The 18,613-nt window shown below is 42.1% G+C and overlaps 1 protein-coding gene across 4 annotated transcripts in view; it reads right to left on the bottom strand.

Moving 5' to 3' along the window:
* Pip5k1a (phosphatidylinositol-4-phosphate 5-kinase type 1 alpha) overlaps positions 1 to 18,339 on the bottom strand; it is a 43,679-nt gene extending 25,340 nt beyond the window's left edge. The window contains exons 1-2 of one of the 4 annotated variants that reach the window (XM_035450386.1): positions 17,930 to 18,339; positions 339 to 376 (exon numbers count right to left, since the gene is read on the bottom strand). In XM_035450386.1, the coding sequence (XP_035306277.1) occupies positions 339 to 376; positions 17,930 to 18,005 (114 nt within the window). In that variant the 5' untranslated portion in view covers positions 18,006 to 18,339. The remainder of the gene's footprint in view (positions 1 to 338; positions 377 to 17,929) is intronic. The other 3 variants (XM_027393566.2, XM_027393567.2, XM_035450385.1) reach the window with 3 other exon arrangements.
* Between the last annotated feature and the right edge of the window lie 274 nt (positions 18,340 to 18,613).

The following is an 18,613-nucleotide window of genomic DNA, read 5'->3' as shown; positions in this document are numbered from 1 at the left end:
TATATGTGAGTACTCTATCTTCATGTATGCCTTTATGCCAGAAGAGAACATCAGAACCCACTATAAATGGTTGTGAGCCACAGTGTGGTTGCTGGGAATTGAACTCAGGACCTATGAAAGAACAGCCAGTGCTCTTAACCTCTGAGCCATGTCTCCAGTCCTTTTTCTTTCTTTCTTTCTTTCTTTTTTTTTTGTGACTCAGTTACATGGTTCTCAAGTATTAACTCTGTAGATGACAGCAGTGTGCTGTGCTGTCAGAAGTTTGAACATACCTGGACAGATATTCTTCTATGCCAGAATTATACTTTTAGCAAACAATGAATCAATATAAAACTCACCTCAGATCCTGTGGCTCTTTTGATTCCAGATGCTGCTGCTTAAAAAAAGAGAAAGAAAGAAAGAAAGAAAGAAAGAAAGAAAGAAAGAAAGAAAGAATCTTAAGTATATATAAATACAGTCACAATATCTCTACCAAACTCACTGTGAGGATCAAGATTTAAGTCAAACTACACATGGTCATGAACTACTTACTGCCTCTTGCACAATTATCAAATCCTTTTGGATAGCACTCTTTAAAAAAGCTCATTCAAAATAAAATTTACTGACTTATTTATTGTGTGTATGTGGGTATTCACCTTGATCATTTCATGTAGATATCAGAGGACAACTTGAAAAACTAGTTATTGCCTTTGCCTTTTATTTATCTGTTTATTTATTTTGGAGGCAGTCTCCCTGCTGCCTCTATGCTGCTTACCTTCCTAGCTCCTGGCTCATGCGTCTTCCCTGACTCTATCTCCACCCACTTCTTGCTAGAATTACAAAAACAGGCACCACATCCAGGGATAAACTTGAGTGCTTAGGCCTGCATGGCTAGTGCTCTCACCAGCTGACCCAACAGCACTTTTTACATGTTCTTTCTTCCCTTTCCACACCTACAGGGCCTTATGTATATCTTTTTGTTGGTGGGGTGGGGGTGGGGTGGGAGGGGGGTGGGAGTAGGGTGGGTGGGTGCTTTTGATTTTCCAGACAGGGTTTCTCTGTTTATCCCTGTCTGTCCTGGAACTCACTTTGTAGACCAGGCTGGCCTCGAACTCAAGAGATCTGCCTGCCTCTGCCTTCCAAGTGCTGAAATTAAAGGTGTGTCCCACCACAACCAACAACTGTTCTTTCTTTATTTATTTATTTATTATGTATACAACATTCTGCTTCCATGTATATCTGCACATGTATATCAGACCTCATAACGGATGGTTGTGAGCCACCATGTGGTTGCTGGGAATTGAACTCAGGACCTCTGGAAGAACAGTCGGTGCTTTTAACCTCTGAGCCATCTCTCCAGCCCCCCAGCAACTGTTCTTAATGCATTTAACCATCACAGAAAATGTCCGTGACATATGGCAGAAAGACAAAGAGCCCAAGAGACAGACAGGTACCCAAGAAGCTCAGTCTGGTAGCATATGCCTATGGTTCTAGATTTCAGGGGTTGAAGCAGGATTATCAAAACTAGAAGCTTGCTAGTTCAAGGTCAGAGTATGCTACATAGTAAACTCCAAGTCCAAACAAAACAATAAAAAAATTGGCCTCCACAGATAAGACCAGAATATCAGACTAAGATAGAATACTTGCCTAGAACATACAAGATCTAAATCTATTTTCCAGTGCTGAGGGTTGGGGGTGGGGCATGCCTAAAAGACCTACAGTACTTGGGCTGGAGAGATAGCTCAGAAGTTAAGAGCACTGGCTGCTCTTCCAGAGGTCCTGAGTTCAATTCCCAGCAACCACATAGTGACTCACTTCCATTATTAAATCTGGTGCCCTCTTCTGGTGTGCAGATATACATGGAAGCAGAATGTTGTATACATACTAAATAAATAAATAAATAAATAAACTTTGAACTGTACTTACTAATTTATTTAAAAAAATGACCTACAGTACTCACCTATAATTCTATCCAGCACTTGGATAACTAGGCAAGGTCAGACTAGGTTATACAGTGAATCCAAGGAGAGCCTGTACTATGTGAAACTGCTCATACAAATAACAGAATAGCCGGGCATTGGTGGCACATGCCTTTAATCTCAGCACTTGGGAGGCAGAGACAGGAGGATCTCTGTGAGTTTGAGGCGAGCCTGGTCTACTGAGCAAGTTCCAGGACAGCTTCCAAAGCTACAGAGAAACCCTGTCACAAAAAAATTAAAAAAAAAAAAAAAAAAAAAAAAAAAAAAAAAAAAAAAAAAAAAAAAAAAAAAAAAAAAAAAAAAAAAAAAAAAAAAAAAAAAAAAAACACAAAGAACAAATAATAGAGTAGACTATTATTCATCAGAAATTTTTCCTAACCCTTTTTGGTTTCTGAGGCAGTGTCTTAAGCAGTTAGACTGCCTGACATGCAGGTGATGGTGACCTTGAGCTCCAGACCCTGTGTCCACCTTCCACATAATGGCCTGCACCACCATGCCCAGATCAGCAGAAACATGCTCTACAGTGGGTGTCAGTGAAACTGTAAAATAATTTAACTTACTGAAGACATTCCGAGAGAGGGAGGAAGGAGATTTGGGGAGAGGGGGATGGAAGAGAGCAAGAGCAAGGAAAAAAGCAGCTAGTGGGGAGAGGAAGTGAAAGGTGGGAAAGAAAAAAGAGAAGGGAGGTAAAAGAAGAAAGGGGAAAAAGCTGTGGTACCACATATTTCTACTATTTCCACCATCCTGAGAGGCAGAAGGATCTAATCTGTGCTACATTGCTACATGAGTTCTAAGTCAGCTAGAGATCCCACTTCACAAACAACAAAGCTGGGCATAGCCAGGCTCAGTGGTCCATGCCTTTATCCCAGCTTGGGGACATGAAGGGAAGAGGCAGGCAGATCTCTGTGAATTCAAGGGCCGCCTGGTAGACTACAAAGTGAGAACTGTCTAAAAGAAAAAGAGGGGGTGGGGCACTTTAGCAGGGCATGGTCACACATGCCTTTAATTCCAGCACTTGAGAGAAAGAATTGCAGGAGGATATCTGTGAGTTCCAAGCCAGCCTGGTCTACATACCAAGTTCCAGGTCAGGACTAAATAAAGAGACTTTGTCTCAAACACCAAAAGAAAAACAAAAAAAAGTTGGGCCTGCTGTTGAGCAACAATAATCACAGCACTTTGAAGGCTGAAGCAGGAGAACTACAGTGAGTTCCAGGCCAGCTTGGGATACATAGTTCTAGGCCAGAAAAGGACTAAATAGCAAGAATTTTATATAAAAATAAGTAAGAGTCTGGCATGGTGGTTATGTCTTTGATCTTAGCACTCAACAAGCAGAGGCAGGTGGATTTCTGTGAGTTCAAGGCCAGCCTGATCTACAAAGAGAGATCCAGGACAAACAGGGTCACATAAAGATTCCATCTCAAAATAGTAAAAAAAATAAAAGAAATAAAAGGAGTTATTTAAGTAGAATCTGAGTACTTAACTCCCCTCTTGTCACAAATGAAAGCTATTGTCATTTCCAAGTTAGCAAGCCAACACACAATAAATGTTTGTTTTTCAAGACTGATATTTTACCATGTAGACCAGGCTGGCCCTGAACCACTTTGCCTACTTTTGCCTTCCCAATGCTGGGACTAACGGCATGTGCCACAAAAAAAAGTCAGATAAAAGGCATGTGCCACCACCAGACCTTTTTTAAAAAACAAGAGAGATCTGGGTGTGGTGTATGCCTTTAATCCCAGCACTTGGGGGGGAGGGGATAAGCAGGAGGATTTCTCTGAGTTCAAGAACTGCCTGCTCTACAAAACGAGTTCCAGAACAGCAAGAGTTGTTATAGGGAAAAACCCTGTCTTGAAAAAAACAAACTAAAGCCCCACCACCACCACCAAAAGGGGACAAACTTAAGGAAAGTAATGAAAGGCCTTTAAAATTTTTGTCGTTTAATATTCCTTATTATAAAGAGTACATAAGCAACACACAGGGTAGAAGAAGTGCTTAAAGTCACAGATCAAAAACAGGAGATCTCTCAGCTCCAACTTTTCCTCTAAGTCATCTTTTTTTTTATTTATTTATTTGGTTTTTCGAGACAGGGTTTCTCTGTGTAGCTTTGGAGCCTATCCTGGCACTTGCTCTGGATGGACCAGGCTGGCCTCGAACTCACAGCGATCCGCCTGCCTCTGCCTCCCGAGTGCTGGGATTAAAGGGGTGCGTCACCATCGCCTGGCCATCTTTTTATTTTAAATTTTCTTTCTTTCTTTTTTTCTTTCTTTCTTTCTTCCTTCCTTCCTTTTTTTTTTGCTTTGTTTTTGGAGACAGGGTTTCTCTGTGTAGTTTTGGAGCCTATCCTGGAACTAGCTCTTGTAGACCAGGGTGGCCTCAAACTCACAGAGATCTGCCTGCCTTTGCTTCCCGAGTGCTGGTACTAAAGGCATGCACCATCACCGCCCAGCAAGTATAGGTATTCTTTATAGGTTTTTTTTTTTTTGGGGGGGGGGGGAGACAGAGTCTCTACCCAAGCTAGCCTAGTACTAGTTATATAGCTCAGACTGCCCTCACAAATTTATGGCAATCCTCCTGCACTAGCCACTCGAGTGCTAGGATTTACAGGAATAGACTAACAAACACATTTCAGAAAGTACCCTTTTCTTTGCTTAAGATGTTAGTCAGCCCAGGCACGGTGGCACATGCTAGCACTTGGGAGGCAGAGACAAGCAGATCTGTGACTCCAAGTTTGAGGCCCGCTTAAGTATAAATAGAGTTACATGAGACCTTGTTTCAAAAAAAAAAAAAAAAAAAAAGGCTGGCAAGATGGCTCAGTGGATACTTGTTATGAAAGCCCACCAATTTCATCTTCTGAACCCAGGCAAAGGTGAAAGGAGAGAACTGAGTTCACATATCCTCTGCCCTCCACATATGCATGTCCCCAAACAATCTCTCTCCAGACACATACATGCTCAATAAAACTTAATAAATAAGATAGTAAAAAAAAAAATCTGAGCCAGGCGTTGGTGGCACACATCTTTAATTCCAGCACTTGGAAGGCAGAGACAGGCGGATCTCTGTGAGTTAGAGGCCAGCCAGGTCTCCAGAGGAGTGCCAGGATAGTCTCTAAAGCTACACAGAGAAACCCTGTCTCAAAAAAAAAAAACAAAAAAACAAAAAACAAAAAACCAAAAGAAAGAAAGAAAGAAAGAAAGAAAGAAAGAAAGAAAGAAAGAAAGAAAGAAAGAAAGAAGAGAGAGAGAATATGGGCTTTACAATTCAGGCATTTGGGTTTGCCAGGGCTCAACATTTACTGAGTATGCAAATTGGGCAATTTGGTTAAACTTTTCTAGGCCCTGGTTACTTCCTCCATAAAATGTAGAAATGAGGCTGGAGCTAACACAAACTTTCTTTCTTATTTTGTTTTTGTTTTTCAAGACAGGGTTTCTCTGTACAACAGTCCTGGAATTTGCTTTGTAGACCAGGCTGGCCTTCAACTCACAGAGATCCACCTGTCTCTGCCTTCCAAGTGCTGGAATTAAAGGAGTGCACCACCACAGCCCAGAAATACAAACTACTTTTGATAGTATATTCAAATCTATAAGGTCTTTGGTCAATCTCCTGCAACCCTACTCCCACAAAAACAAAAGGGGGGGGAAGGAAGGAAGGAAGGAAGGAAGGAAGGAAGGAAGGAAGGAAGGAAGGAAGGAAGGAAGGAAGGAAGGGAGGGGAATCACAGGAATAGCATCATGTGCCTCACAGAGTTGTTATGAGAATCAAGTCACATAAAAGACTTGTAGAGATTGTTCTACAAACACTATCAATTATCATTGTGTATGACTGTAACTACTTGTTAGGTCTTTTTTTTTTCCCCAAGACAAAGTCTTACTCTGTAGACTAGCTCCACATATAACTGACTTAAGTAGCTCAGATTGGTCTTAAACTTATGGCAATTCTCCTGCCTCCCCTTCCTGAGCACTGAGATTAAAGGCTTAAGATACCATATATCATGCTTAGGTATAAGAATACATTTTGAAACCCCCTCTATAAGATGGGAAAAATCAAGAAAAAAAAAGTGTAACGTAAATGGAAAAGAAAGAAGAACTGAACTAATAAAAGAAAAAAAATCAAAAGGAAAAAGCGGGGACTAATTTACTGAAACAAAACTGAGAAGGGTACACAACCATGTTAAGATAGCACTGTCCTGGCAGAGGACCACCACACACTGTAACTGTTATGGGGATGAGCTGGCTGCTATTACTTAGAGGAGCTCATGCTTCTTCAGCACAGACACACATCAGATCTACCTCTCTTACGGTGGACCCCACAGCATAGAAAGTTGAAACCTAGTAAGGGAAAACAGAAAGTTATCACTTACTTTGGGGTACTATTTGCTTACAGTAGACTAAATATATTCACATTAATTAACAAAAACCTCAGTTTCCATCACCGTACTGTGAACAGGCTGCTTTGTCACTCTAGTTAATTGATCCTATCCAGAGATGTAGTTCTGGAACACAAATTCTAGTAGCTGCCAGGCAGTGGTGGGGCACACCTTTAATTCCAGGACTTAGGAGGCCAAGGCAGGTGGGTGGATCTCTGTGAGTTCGAGGCTAGCCTGGTCTACAGAGTTAGTTTTAGGACAGTCAGAGCTGTTGCACAGAGAAATCCTATTTCAAAAAAAGCAATAATAATAATAGTAATTCTAGTATTCACAAAACTTTTATTTCAAAACATTTAACTCTCCAGTGAATTCCAACTGGACAAATTTCTCAGATCTAAAGCTATTCCATAGTGGATGGTTTCCATAGTGGATGCATATACAAGGATATTCACTGTAGCAGTGTATGTAATAAGTAAAAATGTACAGGTACTATATTGGAAAGAACACAAGTAAAAAAAGGATAAATAAATGATAGGGTAGTTTAAAATGGAATATTATATAATTATTATCTTTAAATACATGTTTATATATAGCTTAGATAGCATGTCATAATAAAAATAAAATATTTTAGTCAGGATCTTAAAATGAAGTCCAGTCTGGCTTTGAACACAGAACCTTCTGCCTCAGTTTCCCAAAATCTGGGGTTACATGTGTTACCCACTACATCCACCTCCACGGTAAATTACTGAACAACAACAAAAAGTTTTAAAAGAAAGTATAATAAGAGCTGAAGAAATGAATGCCTCTTCCCAACACCCACAGCTCACAACTGTCTGCAACTCCAGCCCCAGGAAACAGATGGTCTCATTTGGCCTCTGTAGGCATTATACACACATGGTTCAGGCACACACACAGGCAAAACACACAAAGTTGTTCTCTGATCTCCGCATGCACACCATGGTATGCACACACACTCACACAAAATAAAAACTTTTAAAACAAGACAACTCTATCTTTCAAATTATTGATGGTTTCTTATAATGTTGATACTCCATATTTACATATCTCATAAGTGTTACAACTTGAAAAATATTTTTAAAACACGAACAAAACAGGCTCTGGCACAGTGTTGTGTCACAATCCAGTAATACCATCACATAAAGTAGAAGCAGAAGTATCAGGAATTAAAAGCCAGCTTTGGCTATACAGCAAATTCTAGGCCAGTACTATTTTTCATCTCAAAAAAGCAGTATAAAAATAAGTAATAAAAATAAGGTGTAGTGGCATACACCTTTAAAATCCCAGTACTAGATGAGACAGAAGTGAGTTCAGAGTCAGCCTGGTCTACAAAGCAAGTTCCAGGAAGCTAGGACTGTTACACAGAGAAACCATCTCGAAAACAACAACAAAAAATAAAGTCAGAAATCACTGTTACTAAAATGATTTCAGAACAACTGATACAGCCACATAAAACACCAAAGTGTAGATAATCCACTCTTTCTCCCTCTCTGTACCTTTGCAGTTTTTTGAGCAAAGTCTGTTTAGATAGCTCAGTCTGGCCTCAAACTCGTCCTGCCTCTACCTCCCAAGTACTAGGATTATAAGTATGTACCACTTGCATATCTGTATATCTGTGTACCATGTGCACACCTGATATCTGTGGAGGCCAGGAGAGGGTTTCAGATTCCCTAGAACTGGAGTTACAGGCAGCTGTAATCTGCCATTATAGGCGATGGGAACTAAACCTATGTTCTCCGGAAGAGCAGCCACTAGTTTTAACTGCTGAGTTATCTCTCTTGCCCACTCCCCCCTTTTTTAGATAATTTATTTATTTATGTGCATTGATATTTTGCCTGCGTGTATGTCTGTGTGAGGGTGTTGGATCTTGGGAGTTACAGATAGTTGTGAGCTGCCATTTGAGTGCTGGGAATTGAACCCAGTTCCTCTGGAAGATCAGCCAGGGCACTTAACCACTGAGCCATCTCTCCAGCTCTGTCTCTTGCCCGCTTTAAAACAAACAACAACAAAAAAACAGGGTCTTATTTTATTGCCCAGATGGCCTGGAACTCACTATGTAGCCCAATCTGGTTTTAAACTCACAGTAGTCCTCAGTCTCTCAAATTGCTAAGATTACAGGTATGTACCACCACACCTAACTATTTAAAAAAACTGAGTAACTCTGTACCAGTTTAGGGAAGCACTCCAGTTTAGTGCTCTGCAGCACCCTATTTTGTGTTTGTGGAAGAAAAGATATTGGAAGGACTTGTTTCTAGTCACTTTGCAAAACACCATTCTTAGACTCTACAAATTTGTTTGGTAATACCAGCAACATGAAACTAAAATTTCAAATTAAGAATTAGAAGACTAGCCGGGTGGTGGTGGCGTACACCTTTAGTTGGGAGTACACCAACGCACTGGAGACAGGCGGATCTCTGTGAGTTCAAGACCAGCCTGGTCTACAGAGTGAGTTCCAGGACAGGCTCCAAAGCTATAAAGAAACCCTGTCTCAAAACAGACTTTTAAAAACAACAATAATAATACTAAAATAAGGGGGTGGTGGTGGTAGAGAGACAATGGATGGCTCAGCAGTTAAGAGAACTGGCTGCTCTTCCAGAGGACCCAGCCACCCACATGGCAGCTCACAAGTGTCTGCAACTCCAGCTCCCAGGGATCCAACACCCTCTCTGGCATCTGTGAGCACCTTCATATGTGGTACATGAAGGCAAAACACCCATAATACTAAAAAAATAATACTAAATTTTAAAAGAAAATGTCAATAAAGAAACAGGAGAGAGAAATAATCAACATGATTCTGAGAAGTATGAAAACAGTGAATTTCAGAAGGAAAATGTACTAGCAGTGATAACTGGGTCTGGAGGGACAACTTAAGAGTTAAGCGTACTTGCTAACTTCCAGAGGAACAACAGGAGCTAGAGCCTGCAACTCTAGCTAGCTCCACAGGATCCAAACGCCCCTTTCTGGCCTTCTTGGACACTGGCACACATAAGGCATTTGCTCACACATACATATAAATTTAATAAAAGTCAATCTCTAGAAATAAAGAGTGATAATTTAAACAAAGATATATTCATACAGTAAGTAGCTGAGTGAGCTGGGCTCCCCTAGTATGTGGAACAAAACAGAGTTGGCCTCAATAGTAAAGCCTCTCCCAGCACTTTCAGAGGAGAAGTATTTCCTTTGGAGATGCAATGACATCATCCACCAGCCAAGAAACTAAAAGACACTGCGTGACTGACTTCAGTGTTCGAAGTACACATATAATTTGCAGATGCTTGAGGCTAGCCGGATGTGCATTCCTCAGACAACTAGTTTTGCCTGAACAGGTCATAGACAAGGTATTCCAGAAACTCAATCCAGTGCTTACCAATAACACAAAGTAAAAATGCTAACTCTTAGGACAGAGTTAACTCTTAGGACAGAGTTAGCTTGATAAAATAAAGAGCCAAAGATTAAAATACAAACACCCTGCAAAATCAAAAACTAAAAACTCTCTACAACAACAAAACAAACAAAAACCAAGCTATTTTGTTTCCTGAACTATCTAGAACACCTCTTTGCTCCCCTAATTTGGAATACTGAAAATCACTCTAACTATACCCCTCAGGTGGGAGGCACAGTATGTTCTCCAAACAAAACACTCAGAAATATCCACATGATTCAGAGAAGTACTGCAGATCACACAGTTGGTTCTAAGTGACAATGCTAAAAGAATACAAAAAATGACACAGCCTAAGCCCGGTGGCACATGCCAGTAATCTGAGTACTCAGAAAATTAAGACAAGGGGATCTCCAGATCAAGGCCAGCTGAGGCTACACATGAAAACTGTGCTTTAAGAGGTTAAACAATAACTAAAATTTACAACTGGCTGGGTGGTGGTGGCACACACCTTTAATCCCAAGCAGAGACAGGTGGATATCTGTGAGATTGAGGCCAGGCTTGGGCCTGGAGGGCCCAGTCTACAGAATGAGTTCCAGGACAGCCGGGATTGTTTCACATAGAAACCCTGTCTCGAACCCAAAAAACCAACTGGCCAAGGATGGTGGTGCACACCTTTAGTCCTGGCCCTTGGGAGGCAGAGGCAGGTGAATCTCTGAGTTGGGGGCCAGCCTGGTCTACAGATCAAGTTGTAGGACAGCCAGGGCTACACTTTGTCTTGAAACACCATTACTACCTACCACCCTCCATCCCCTAAAACAGACAAACAAAACACCACAACTTACAACTGGACAGCACACTTTTAACTCTTGCACCCAGAAGTAGAAGCCAGAAGACCAGAGTTCAAGATCTGCCTTAGTACAAAGTGAATTTGACGCCAGCCTGGGCATATCAGACTCTGTCTCAAAAGAAAGTGGGGAAAGGGGAGACTGAACCACAACTACCTCTGTAACAGTAACTGAATCAAAGATTTAAAACCAAAGGTTTAAAACCAAGATTTAAAACATTGCAAAGGGGGCTGGAGAGATGGCTCAGGGGTTAAGAGCACTGACTGTTCTTCCAGAGGTTCTGAGTTCAATTCCCAGCAACCACATGGTGGCTCACAACCATCTGCAATGTGATATGGTGCCCTCTTCTGGCACGCACTGTATACATGATAGATAAATAAATCTTAAAAAAAAAAAAAAACATTGCAAGAAAAACCTCAATTTTGTTTCCCAGCAGGTATCAATTTTCCTTTCTCAGAGAAAGTCAGAAAAGTCAAGTAAAAATAAATCTCAAAATCTCAAAAGTAGTTTGAGCTTGGGGGGGTGTTTGCCGGGGACGCACACCTTTACTCCCAGCACTCATGAGGCAAAAGACAGGCGGATCTCTGTGAGTTCAAGGCCAGCCTGGTCTACTAAGTTCCCAGACAGCCAGGACTGTTACACAGAGAAACCTTATCTCCAAACACCAAAACAACAACAACAAAAAAAAAAAAAAAAAAAAAAGTTTGAACTGGATCATCAAGATGGAGCATCAAGTAAAGGAACTTACTACCATCAAGCCCAATGACTTAAATTCAATCCACCAAATTGCCACAGTGGAAAAGAGAAGGCCAACTCCTCTGCCTTTCACAGCTGTTTTCTGACCATACATGCATACCCTGGCATACCCCACTACCACTTCACCAAATACATGTAAACATTTGTTTTAGTCTACCAGTCCTGTCATCTAAGAGCCAACATATTGCCAGGAATATCAAGGAATGAGCCATAAGTTTACTAAGATCCTACTTGTTTGTTTGTTTTTTGAGACAGGGTTTCTCTGTAGCTTTGGAGGTTGTCCTGGAACTCACTCTGTAGACCAGGCTGGCCGAACTCCCAGTGATCCACTTGTCTCCATTGTGCTGGAATTAAAGGTGTGCGCCACTACCACCCAGCTTTGTCTGCTTTTTATTTATCTTGGATTTTTTGAGACAGGGTTTCTCTGTGTAACAGTCCAGCTGTCCTGGAACTAGCTCTTGTAGACCATGCTGGTCTCAAACTTACAGAAATCTGCCTGTCTCTGCCTCCTGAGTATTGTAATTAAAGGCGAGTGCCACCACCACCACCAGGCAAGAACCTTTTTAATAGCATTCAATCTCTCCTGAGCACCCTTGACCCTAGTAAAACTCTCTAAACCTCAGCTGCCTAATTTAGGAAATGAGGAGGTGAAATTAAAATAACTATTTCCTTCTAATGAACTTTTACTTCCAGTACCACAGGAGCAAATTTCACCATATCCCATGGCACCAATATTTTGCTCAAAATTATGAGAAAAAAAATCTGTCTTTTCTTTCTTTTCTCCCAAGACAGGGTCTCACTGAATAGTGAGACTCACTATTCTGGCTGTCCTAGAACTCACTCTGTAGACCAGTCTTGAATTCACAGAGATTAGCCTACCTCTGCCTCCAAGGAGTGCTGAGATAAATGGCTTGTGCCATCATAACCAGCCAAGTCCTTTTTCCCACTTAACCAAGTCTTTTTTTCCCCCGTTTCGAGACAGAGTTTCTCTGCATAGCCTTGGCTGTCCTGGAACTCACTCTGTAGACCAGGCTGTTCTTGAATAGTGCTGGGATTAAAGGTGTGAACCACGATTGCTGGCTGCCAAGTCTTTTCTTAAAAGACCTGAGCCTTCTGAATTAGCCAGCCATGGTCAAGAGGCATTTAAGATTTTTGGTAGATTGCCACCTCCCAGTTTTATATCCAAATTTGGGTTTTCCTTTTGCTCTAGCTGTCGTGGAACTATGTAGACCAAACTGGCCTCAAATTTGTGGCAATACTCCTGCTTCTGCCTGAGTCCTGGGAGTCCTGCAACTCAGGCGTATGTCATCTCACTCCACTCTGATTCTAGCTGTCAGGAGTTTTGCAGGATTAATATACACATATTCCAGGGTTGACAATATCAATCAGTGGTAGAGCTTGACTAGCTTATGCTTACATTCAATTCTGGTACTTGGGGGAAAGGGGTGCATGTGACTAAAATGTATGCATAGTTTGGCAGAAAAAGTTTAGTTTTTATGATTTCAAAACAAAAACAAATTGCCTCGACAGCACTTCCCTCAACCAGCAAAATAAAAATATAGGCAGCTACTGACCGAGCTTCTCCACAAAGCCTACCTGAGACAGAATTCAAAAAACAATTAACTCTGCCTTTTCTTTATTTCTTTTTCCTCTGAAACACTGTACTTTCTCAGTTTTTCTGACCTCCATGCCTAACTTCAAAGGCATGACTTTGGGGGTTCAATAGTTACTGGCTGTTCTTCCAGGGATGGGAACTGAGTTCCCAGCACCTGCACTGATTGTTTGTAACCACCTGTAACTTCTGCTCCAAGAGCTTATGCTTTCTTCTGACCGCTACAGGCACCTGTACACATGTGGCATCCACTGACACAGACACACACAAATAAAAAAATTGACTTTCTCTCCATCTTACCCCTAGCAAATAGGAGGATTTTCAGCTTGCCCGCCCTGTTACAGAATGGTCCCTAGAGGTCAAATAAATAAATAAAATCATGGCCCCTTTTATACGGATTCTTGTCAATGAGAATTTGCAGCTTAAGAGATTTGTTAACTTACACTGTGCAGGGGTGAGCTGATACACTCTACTTAACCACATTTTCTAAAGAGACCTCTTCCCCTTCCCTCGTGACTCCCCCTGGTTATTTCATCTATCCTAATACCATCTCTGGAACAGAATGTTGGGCTTAGTTTAGAATATACATATAGAGATTGCCTTTACCTGACTGACTATGGAGAAAACAGTGTACTTCACCAATGTGTTTTTATCTTTGAGGAAAAAAAAAAACACCCGAGAGAGAGAGAGAGAGAGAGAGAGAGAGAGAGAGAGAGAGAGAGAGAGAAAACAACTTGTAATTCTAATCTCTTTGCCTTTTCTTTTGCCTTTTTTTTAGACAGGGTCTCATGTTACCCAGGCTGACCTTGAACTATAGATCCTCCTGCTTTCTGTACCACCATACCTAGCCTCACTTTATTTATTCATTTATTTATTTTATATACACCATGTATATGCCCTTGTTATCTTCTTCATGCCGTGTAAGGTAAGGATACTCAAGAAACTTAAGGCATCTGAAGGTAGACACAGACCTATTTACTTACTTACCAGAAGCAAGCCTGATCTACGGAACAAGTTCCAAGCCAGTCATGGCTACAGAGTGAGATTCTATCTCAAAGGAAAAAAAAAATCTCAAAGAGAAAAAGGTTGTATGTGTCAGGCAGGCAGTAGTGGTGTATTTCTTTAATTACAGCACTTGGGAGGCAGAAGCAGGCGGATCTCTGTGAGTTCAAGGCCAGCCTGGTATACAAGGGCTAGTTCCAGGATAGGCTCCAAAGCTACACAGAGAAACCCTGTCTCGAAAAACCAAAAAAAAAGAAAGAAAGAAAGAGAGAGAGAGAGAGAGAGAGAGAGAGAGAGAGAGAGAGAGAGCAGGCCTGAGCTTTTTTGTCTGTGTTTATTAGAGACTAGGCCCTCAAGACAAAAGAAAAGCTCCCACCTCCACTTACAAGGAAGATTATAAATTAAGAGATCAACCTGGGTAACACAAGACTATCTCAGGAAAAAAAAAAAAAAAGAGGCCAGAGGCCAGAGTTGGTGGCTCTCTCCTATACATCAACTATAGGAAGGCTAATGAAGGAGGATGACATCAAGCTTACAAGATCTTAATGAAATCTTGGCTCATAAAAAAGCAAGCAAACAAACCAAAAAAAAAAACCCTTTTCCCCCTTATCCAGCTCTGGTTCTCGTTATCTCTGTTCATAGCACAGGCCGTGGTTTCCATTATATGATCAAAGAAAAACAAGCTAATAAAATATTTAATAGCTTTTAGGTAGCACATATTTCAGCAAGGGTATTAATCAGAAGAGGTAGTATCATCCCAGGAGTCCACACACAACAAGTAAAACATACTATTTTGACACTCAAAACTAACTTTTAAATATACATACCAACTAATCTCAGATACTAAACACCTATAAAACAAACTATAAATATACCTGACACAGAGCTTAAACAGCCATGGCAGAAATAAATATTTAAACAAAACAATGACATTCTGAAAAGCTAAGTGTGGTTGAATATACCTGTGTATCAGCTACTATAGTAACTATAGTAGTCTAAGGCAGAAGGATTGCTTGGAGTCCCTGGAGTCCAGGGACGGTTCAGTAAAGCTTCATGTTCTTTATTATGTTTTAAAAAGATTAGGCCAGCAGAATGGCTCAGTGTGCAAAAGCATTTGTCACCAAGTACACAGGAAGTCTGAGGACCCACATGATGGAAGGAGAAAAACCAGTGCCTGTAAGTTGTACTCTAACTTCCACTTATGAGCACATACATACACTCTCAAAATTAAAAAAAAAAAAAAAAAAAAAAAGAATGGAAGGAAGTAGGCCTGATAAAACACATGGGGTAGCTCATGCCAATTAAAACAAAAACAAAGCATAAAGTAAATAAATCCAAGTGTGAGACCAGACTGGGCTATAACCCTACCTGACAAGCCAGAGCTACACAATAAACCTTGCCTCCAAACAACTAGCTTGCTGGGTGTGGTTAATACACAACTTAAATCCCAGCACTTCAAAGGCAGAGACAGGCAGATTTCTGAGTTCTGGTCGACAAATCAAACAAAACAGCTGGCTAGGTAGAGCGTCAGTATAGGAGCTGTGGGGGTGACTATTTCAGAACTGTTGTGTGACGAAGAAGGAACTAGAGCTCAAGATCATCTATGGTATCAAATGTTTTTCCTTTGGCAAGTCAAATGTGATTTTAATCAAAAAGCTCTTATTTTAAGGGAGCAATATACATCTTGGCATTTAACTCCCTTTGTAATTGTAACTTCTACTCTAATTTCAAATCAAGACTCCAAATAGCTGGGTGTGATGACATCCACCCTTAGTCCTCTGAGTTCCAGAAGAGCATAATCTACACAGAGAGTTCTAGACCAACCAAGACAGCACGGTCAGATCCTGTCTCAATATAACAAACACAAGATCCAAAAAAATAAATAAGTAAATAAAAAATGCCTGTCAGCTCTCATTTCTAGTAAAAGCTGAACTTAGTGACTTGAATTTCAAGTTACTGACTGAAGAGAACAGGAAACCAAGATCTCAGAACCCTATACAGATGATCAGTCCACAGTACCTCAACAAGGCTGATTCTGTTAAGGGGTTGTCATTGTCCAAATAATGAATATAGGCAAAAAACAAAGGGAAGGAGTAAATTTTCTCTATATACCAACCAGCAGAACCCAGGTGACAAATCATCATTTATTAACAATCAAAATATAAGAACAAGCATATGATGATGGTTACTTTAAGATAATTCATTTATAATCGACTCCTCCAGATTCAAACATGGTAACTATTCCAATGGGAAACATGGTAAATATCATTTAAGAGCTTATGGTTTGTCCAGTGTGGTGAGGCACACCTGTAATCCCAAAACCCGAGAGGCAATGGCAGGAGGATCTCTGAGTTCGAGGCCAGCCTGGTCTACAGAGTGAGTTCCAGGACAGCTAGTGCTGTTATACAGAGAAATCCTGTCTCAAAAAACAAAACAAAACTATAATCAAATAATTTTAAAAAATACTGTCATTTTAATAAACATTATCCTTTTTCACATTTAGAAAGCAACAAGAATCGTATGGCTCTCTAATGCTTTTAGAGGAAAGGCAAAAGCCACCTCTCCACGAAACTAAAAATAGAGGCCCATAAATAAAATTGCAACTTATGAAGAGGGTATCTATGACTATGTTTCCTCTGTCTAAGCTGGGATGTTTAAGGTGGTACTCAAGCCAATTCAAAATGGTAAGGACAAAATCCCAGGCCTAAGGGAAAAAAATCAGCTCTCCAGAAAAGCATCTAATAGGCAGCTTCTCAAGCAACAGTTACTGAGGAACACCCGCCATTCCTGACAGAGCCTCTAGAACAGCATCTGATTCACCTCCCATACACTTTCCCTCCTACACACAAGCTGTGGCTTTTCTTCGTGGGCCTTTTCAGCCCCCAATCTCCATTAATCTCTAACTACTTGGACCTCTCTATATTGCTCAGTTCCCTTGCGATTTCTTCATACAGCATTGTGAGCATTCCTCCAATCCATATCCTATTATGCAATATTTCCCCATAGCATTAAGAGTCACACACACCCCTCCCCATCTTTCTTTCTGAGGCCTAACTACAGGCCTAACTTAGGCTCTTCTACAATTCAAGGCTCCATTTCATTTATCCTCCCCCCTTGTAGGGTCTTTTGCCCTTTAATCCCCCGCCCCCATCTTTTAGACACGTCAAAATTTTTCTTCTGTTGTACACTCCTGTAATACCAGCACTAGGGAATCTCCAATCAAAGAGGAAGACATAGGAAGTGCCTGTCTCAAAATACAAAACAAAACTCCCCATTCCTTTCCAAAGTTGTACAGTCTAAAAATGGCTGACACCAAAAGAGTTAAATTGAGAAATATGTATGTGTCCGCGCTGTTGGGGCCAAGAGTAGAGGGGAGGAGGAATGACGCATGAGGGGTAGTCTGAGGGGAAAGGCCACTCCAGTAACTCTTAGTCCCAGTAAAATTCACTCTTCCCTAACCCCTCAGCAGTCAAAAGCACTCCATGACTCTTCAATACTTTTAAGTCCACAATCAATTTAGCCTCTACCTCACACCAAAAAAAAAAAAAAAAAAAATCCCCTGTATGTACCAACACTTACTTCATTTACTGTATTTTAAAAATAAGACCCTGGGGGTTGAACCCAGCATCTGATGCGTGCTAGGCAGGACCTCCACCACTAAGCTGTATCCCCAGCCTCCACTGACTTTAGTTTCTCTACTCCAAATGTTTTTGTCATTTTCCTCTTACCTCTAACCTCCTCCTCAAAATTCTCAACGCAGTCGCCTCTAAGACACAGTGCGGGTGTTTGTGTCGCCTTTCTATTTCCTCAGTGACACTCATCGTCTCCCCCACACTCCTCTACATCTCTCCAAATCGTCTGTAACTTCAAAGTCCAGTCTGTGAGGGGCAACCACTCGGACAGCCCCACCTACAGCTGCTCCCTTCCCCGGACTCGCTCTTGCCCCCTGCTCAGTCTCCCCTCAGCCGGCTGCCCGCGCCCCACCGGGCTCACCTGCGGTACCGGGAGGGACTCCGGCGTCAGGGGATGAAAACCCGGCCGCCGATGACCCCGAGGAGGCGGACGCCATCTTGGCAGCCCCCTCCCCCTCAGCGGTCTCGCTCCCTTTCAATCCGGCTCTTCCTTTTCTCGGAATCGAATCTTCCCCACGTCTATTCTCAGAACCCGCGTTCTGCGGGCTTCTCACGGGCGTCGTTCAGGCTCCAGGAGCAGCTCAGGACCGCACCACTTGCCCGGCATGGAGGAGAGCTCCCGAACCGCGCTCCGCAAACGCGACCTTCTCTCAGAGGGCAGGGACGCTCGAGCGGGCCGGCCGCCGGGGGCCCCGCGTCTCCGCCCACGCAACGCCAAAGGCAAAACGGGGCCGCAGGAGCCCCCCCAGACGCACGCCCCCCTCCCCCTCCTCCCCAGCCACTGCCTGTTTGTCGCCTGCTCCGCCGCCGCGCTCAGGGTGGGCGGCCAAGGAAATCCCGGTACTGCGCCTGCGCCCCACCTTCTCTCCGCTCCATCCATCAATCCCAGAGAGGAACAAAGCCAATCCGGAGCGGGCATCGGGCCACGTGACGCACGCGTCACACCCCCGAGGGATCCACTGGCGGAAGACCGTGCGCCGACGGTGGCTCGACAGGCCAATATAGGTTCGTGTCTTTGACCGTGTTGCGTTCTGCTTACTGTGGA

Source organism: Cricetulus griseus (assembly GCF_003668045.3).
Source record: "Cricetulus griseus strain 17A/GY chromosome 1 unlocalized genomic scaffold, alternate assembly CriGri-PICRH-1.0 chr1_0, whole genome shotgun sequence".
Classification (NCBI taxonomy): Eukaryota; Metazoa; Chordata; class Mammalia; order Rodentia; family Cricetidae; genus Cricetulus; species Cricetulus griseus.
The sequence above is the reverse complement of the archived record's forward strand: the minus strand, read 5'-3'. Positions and strand labels throughout refer to the sequence as shown.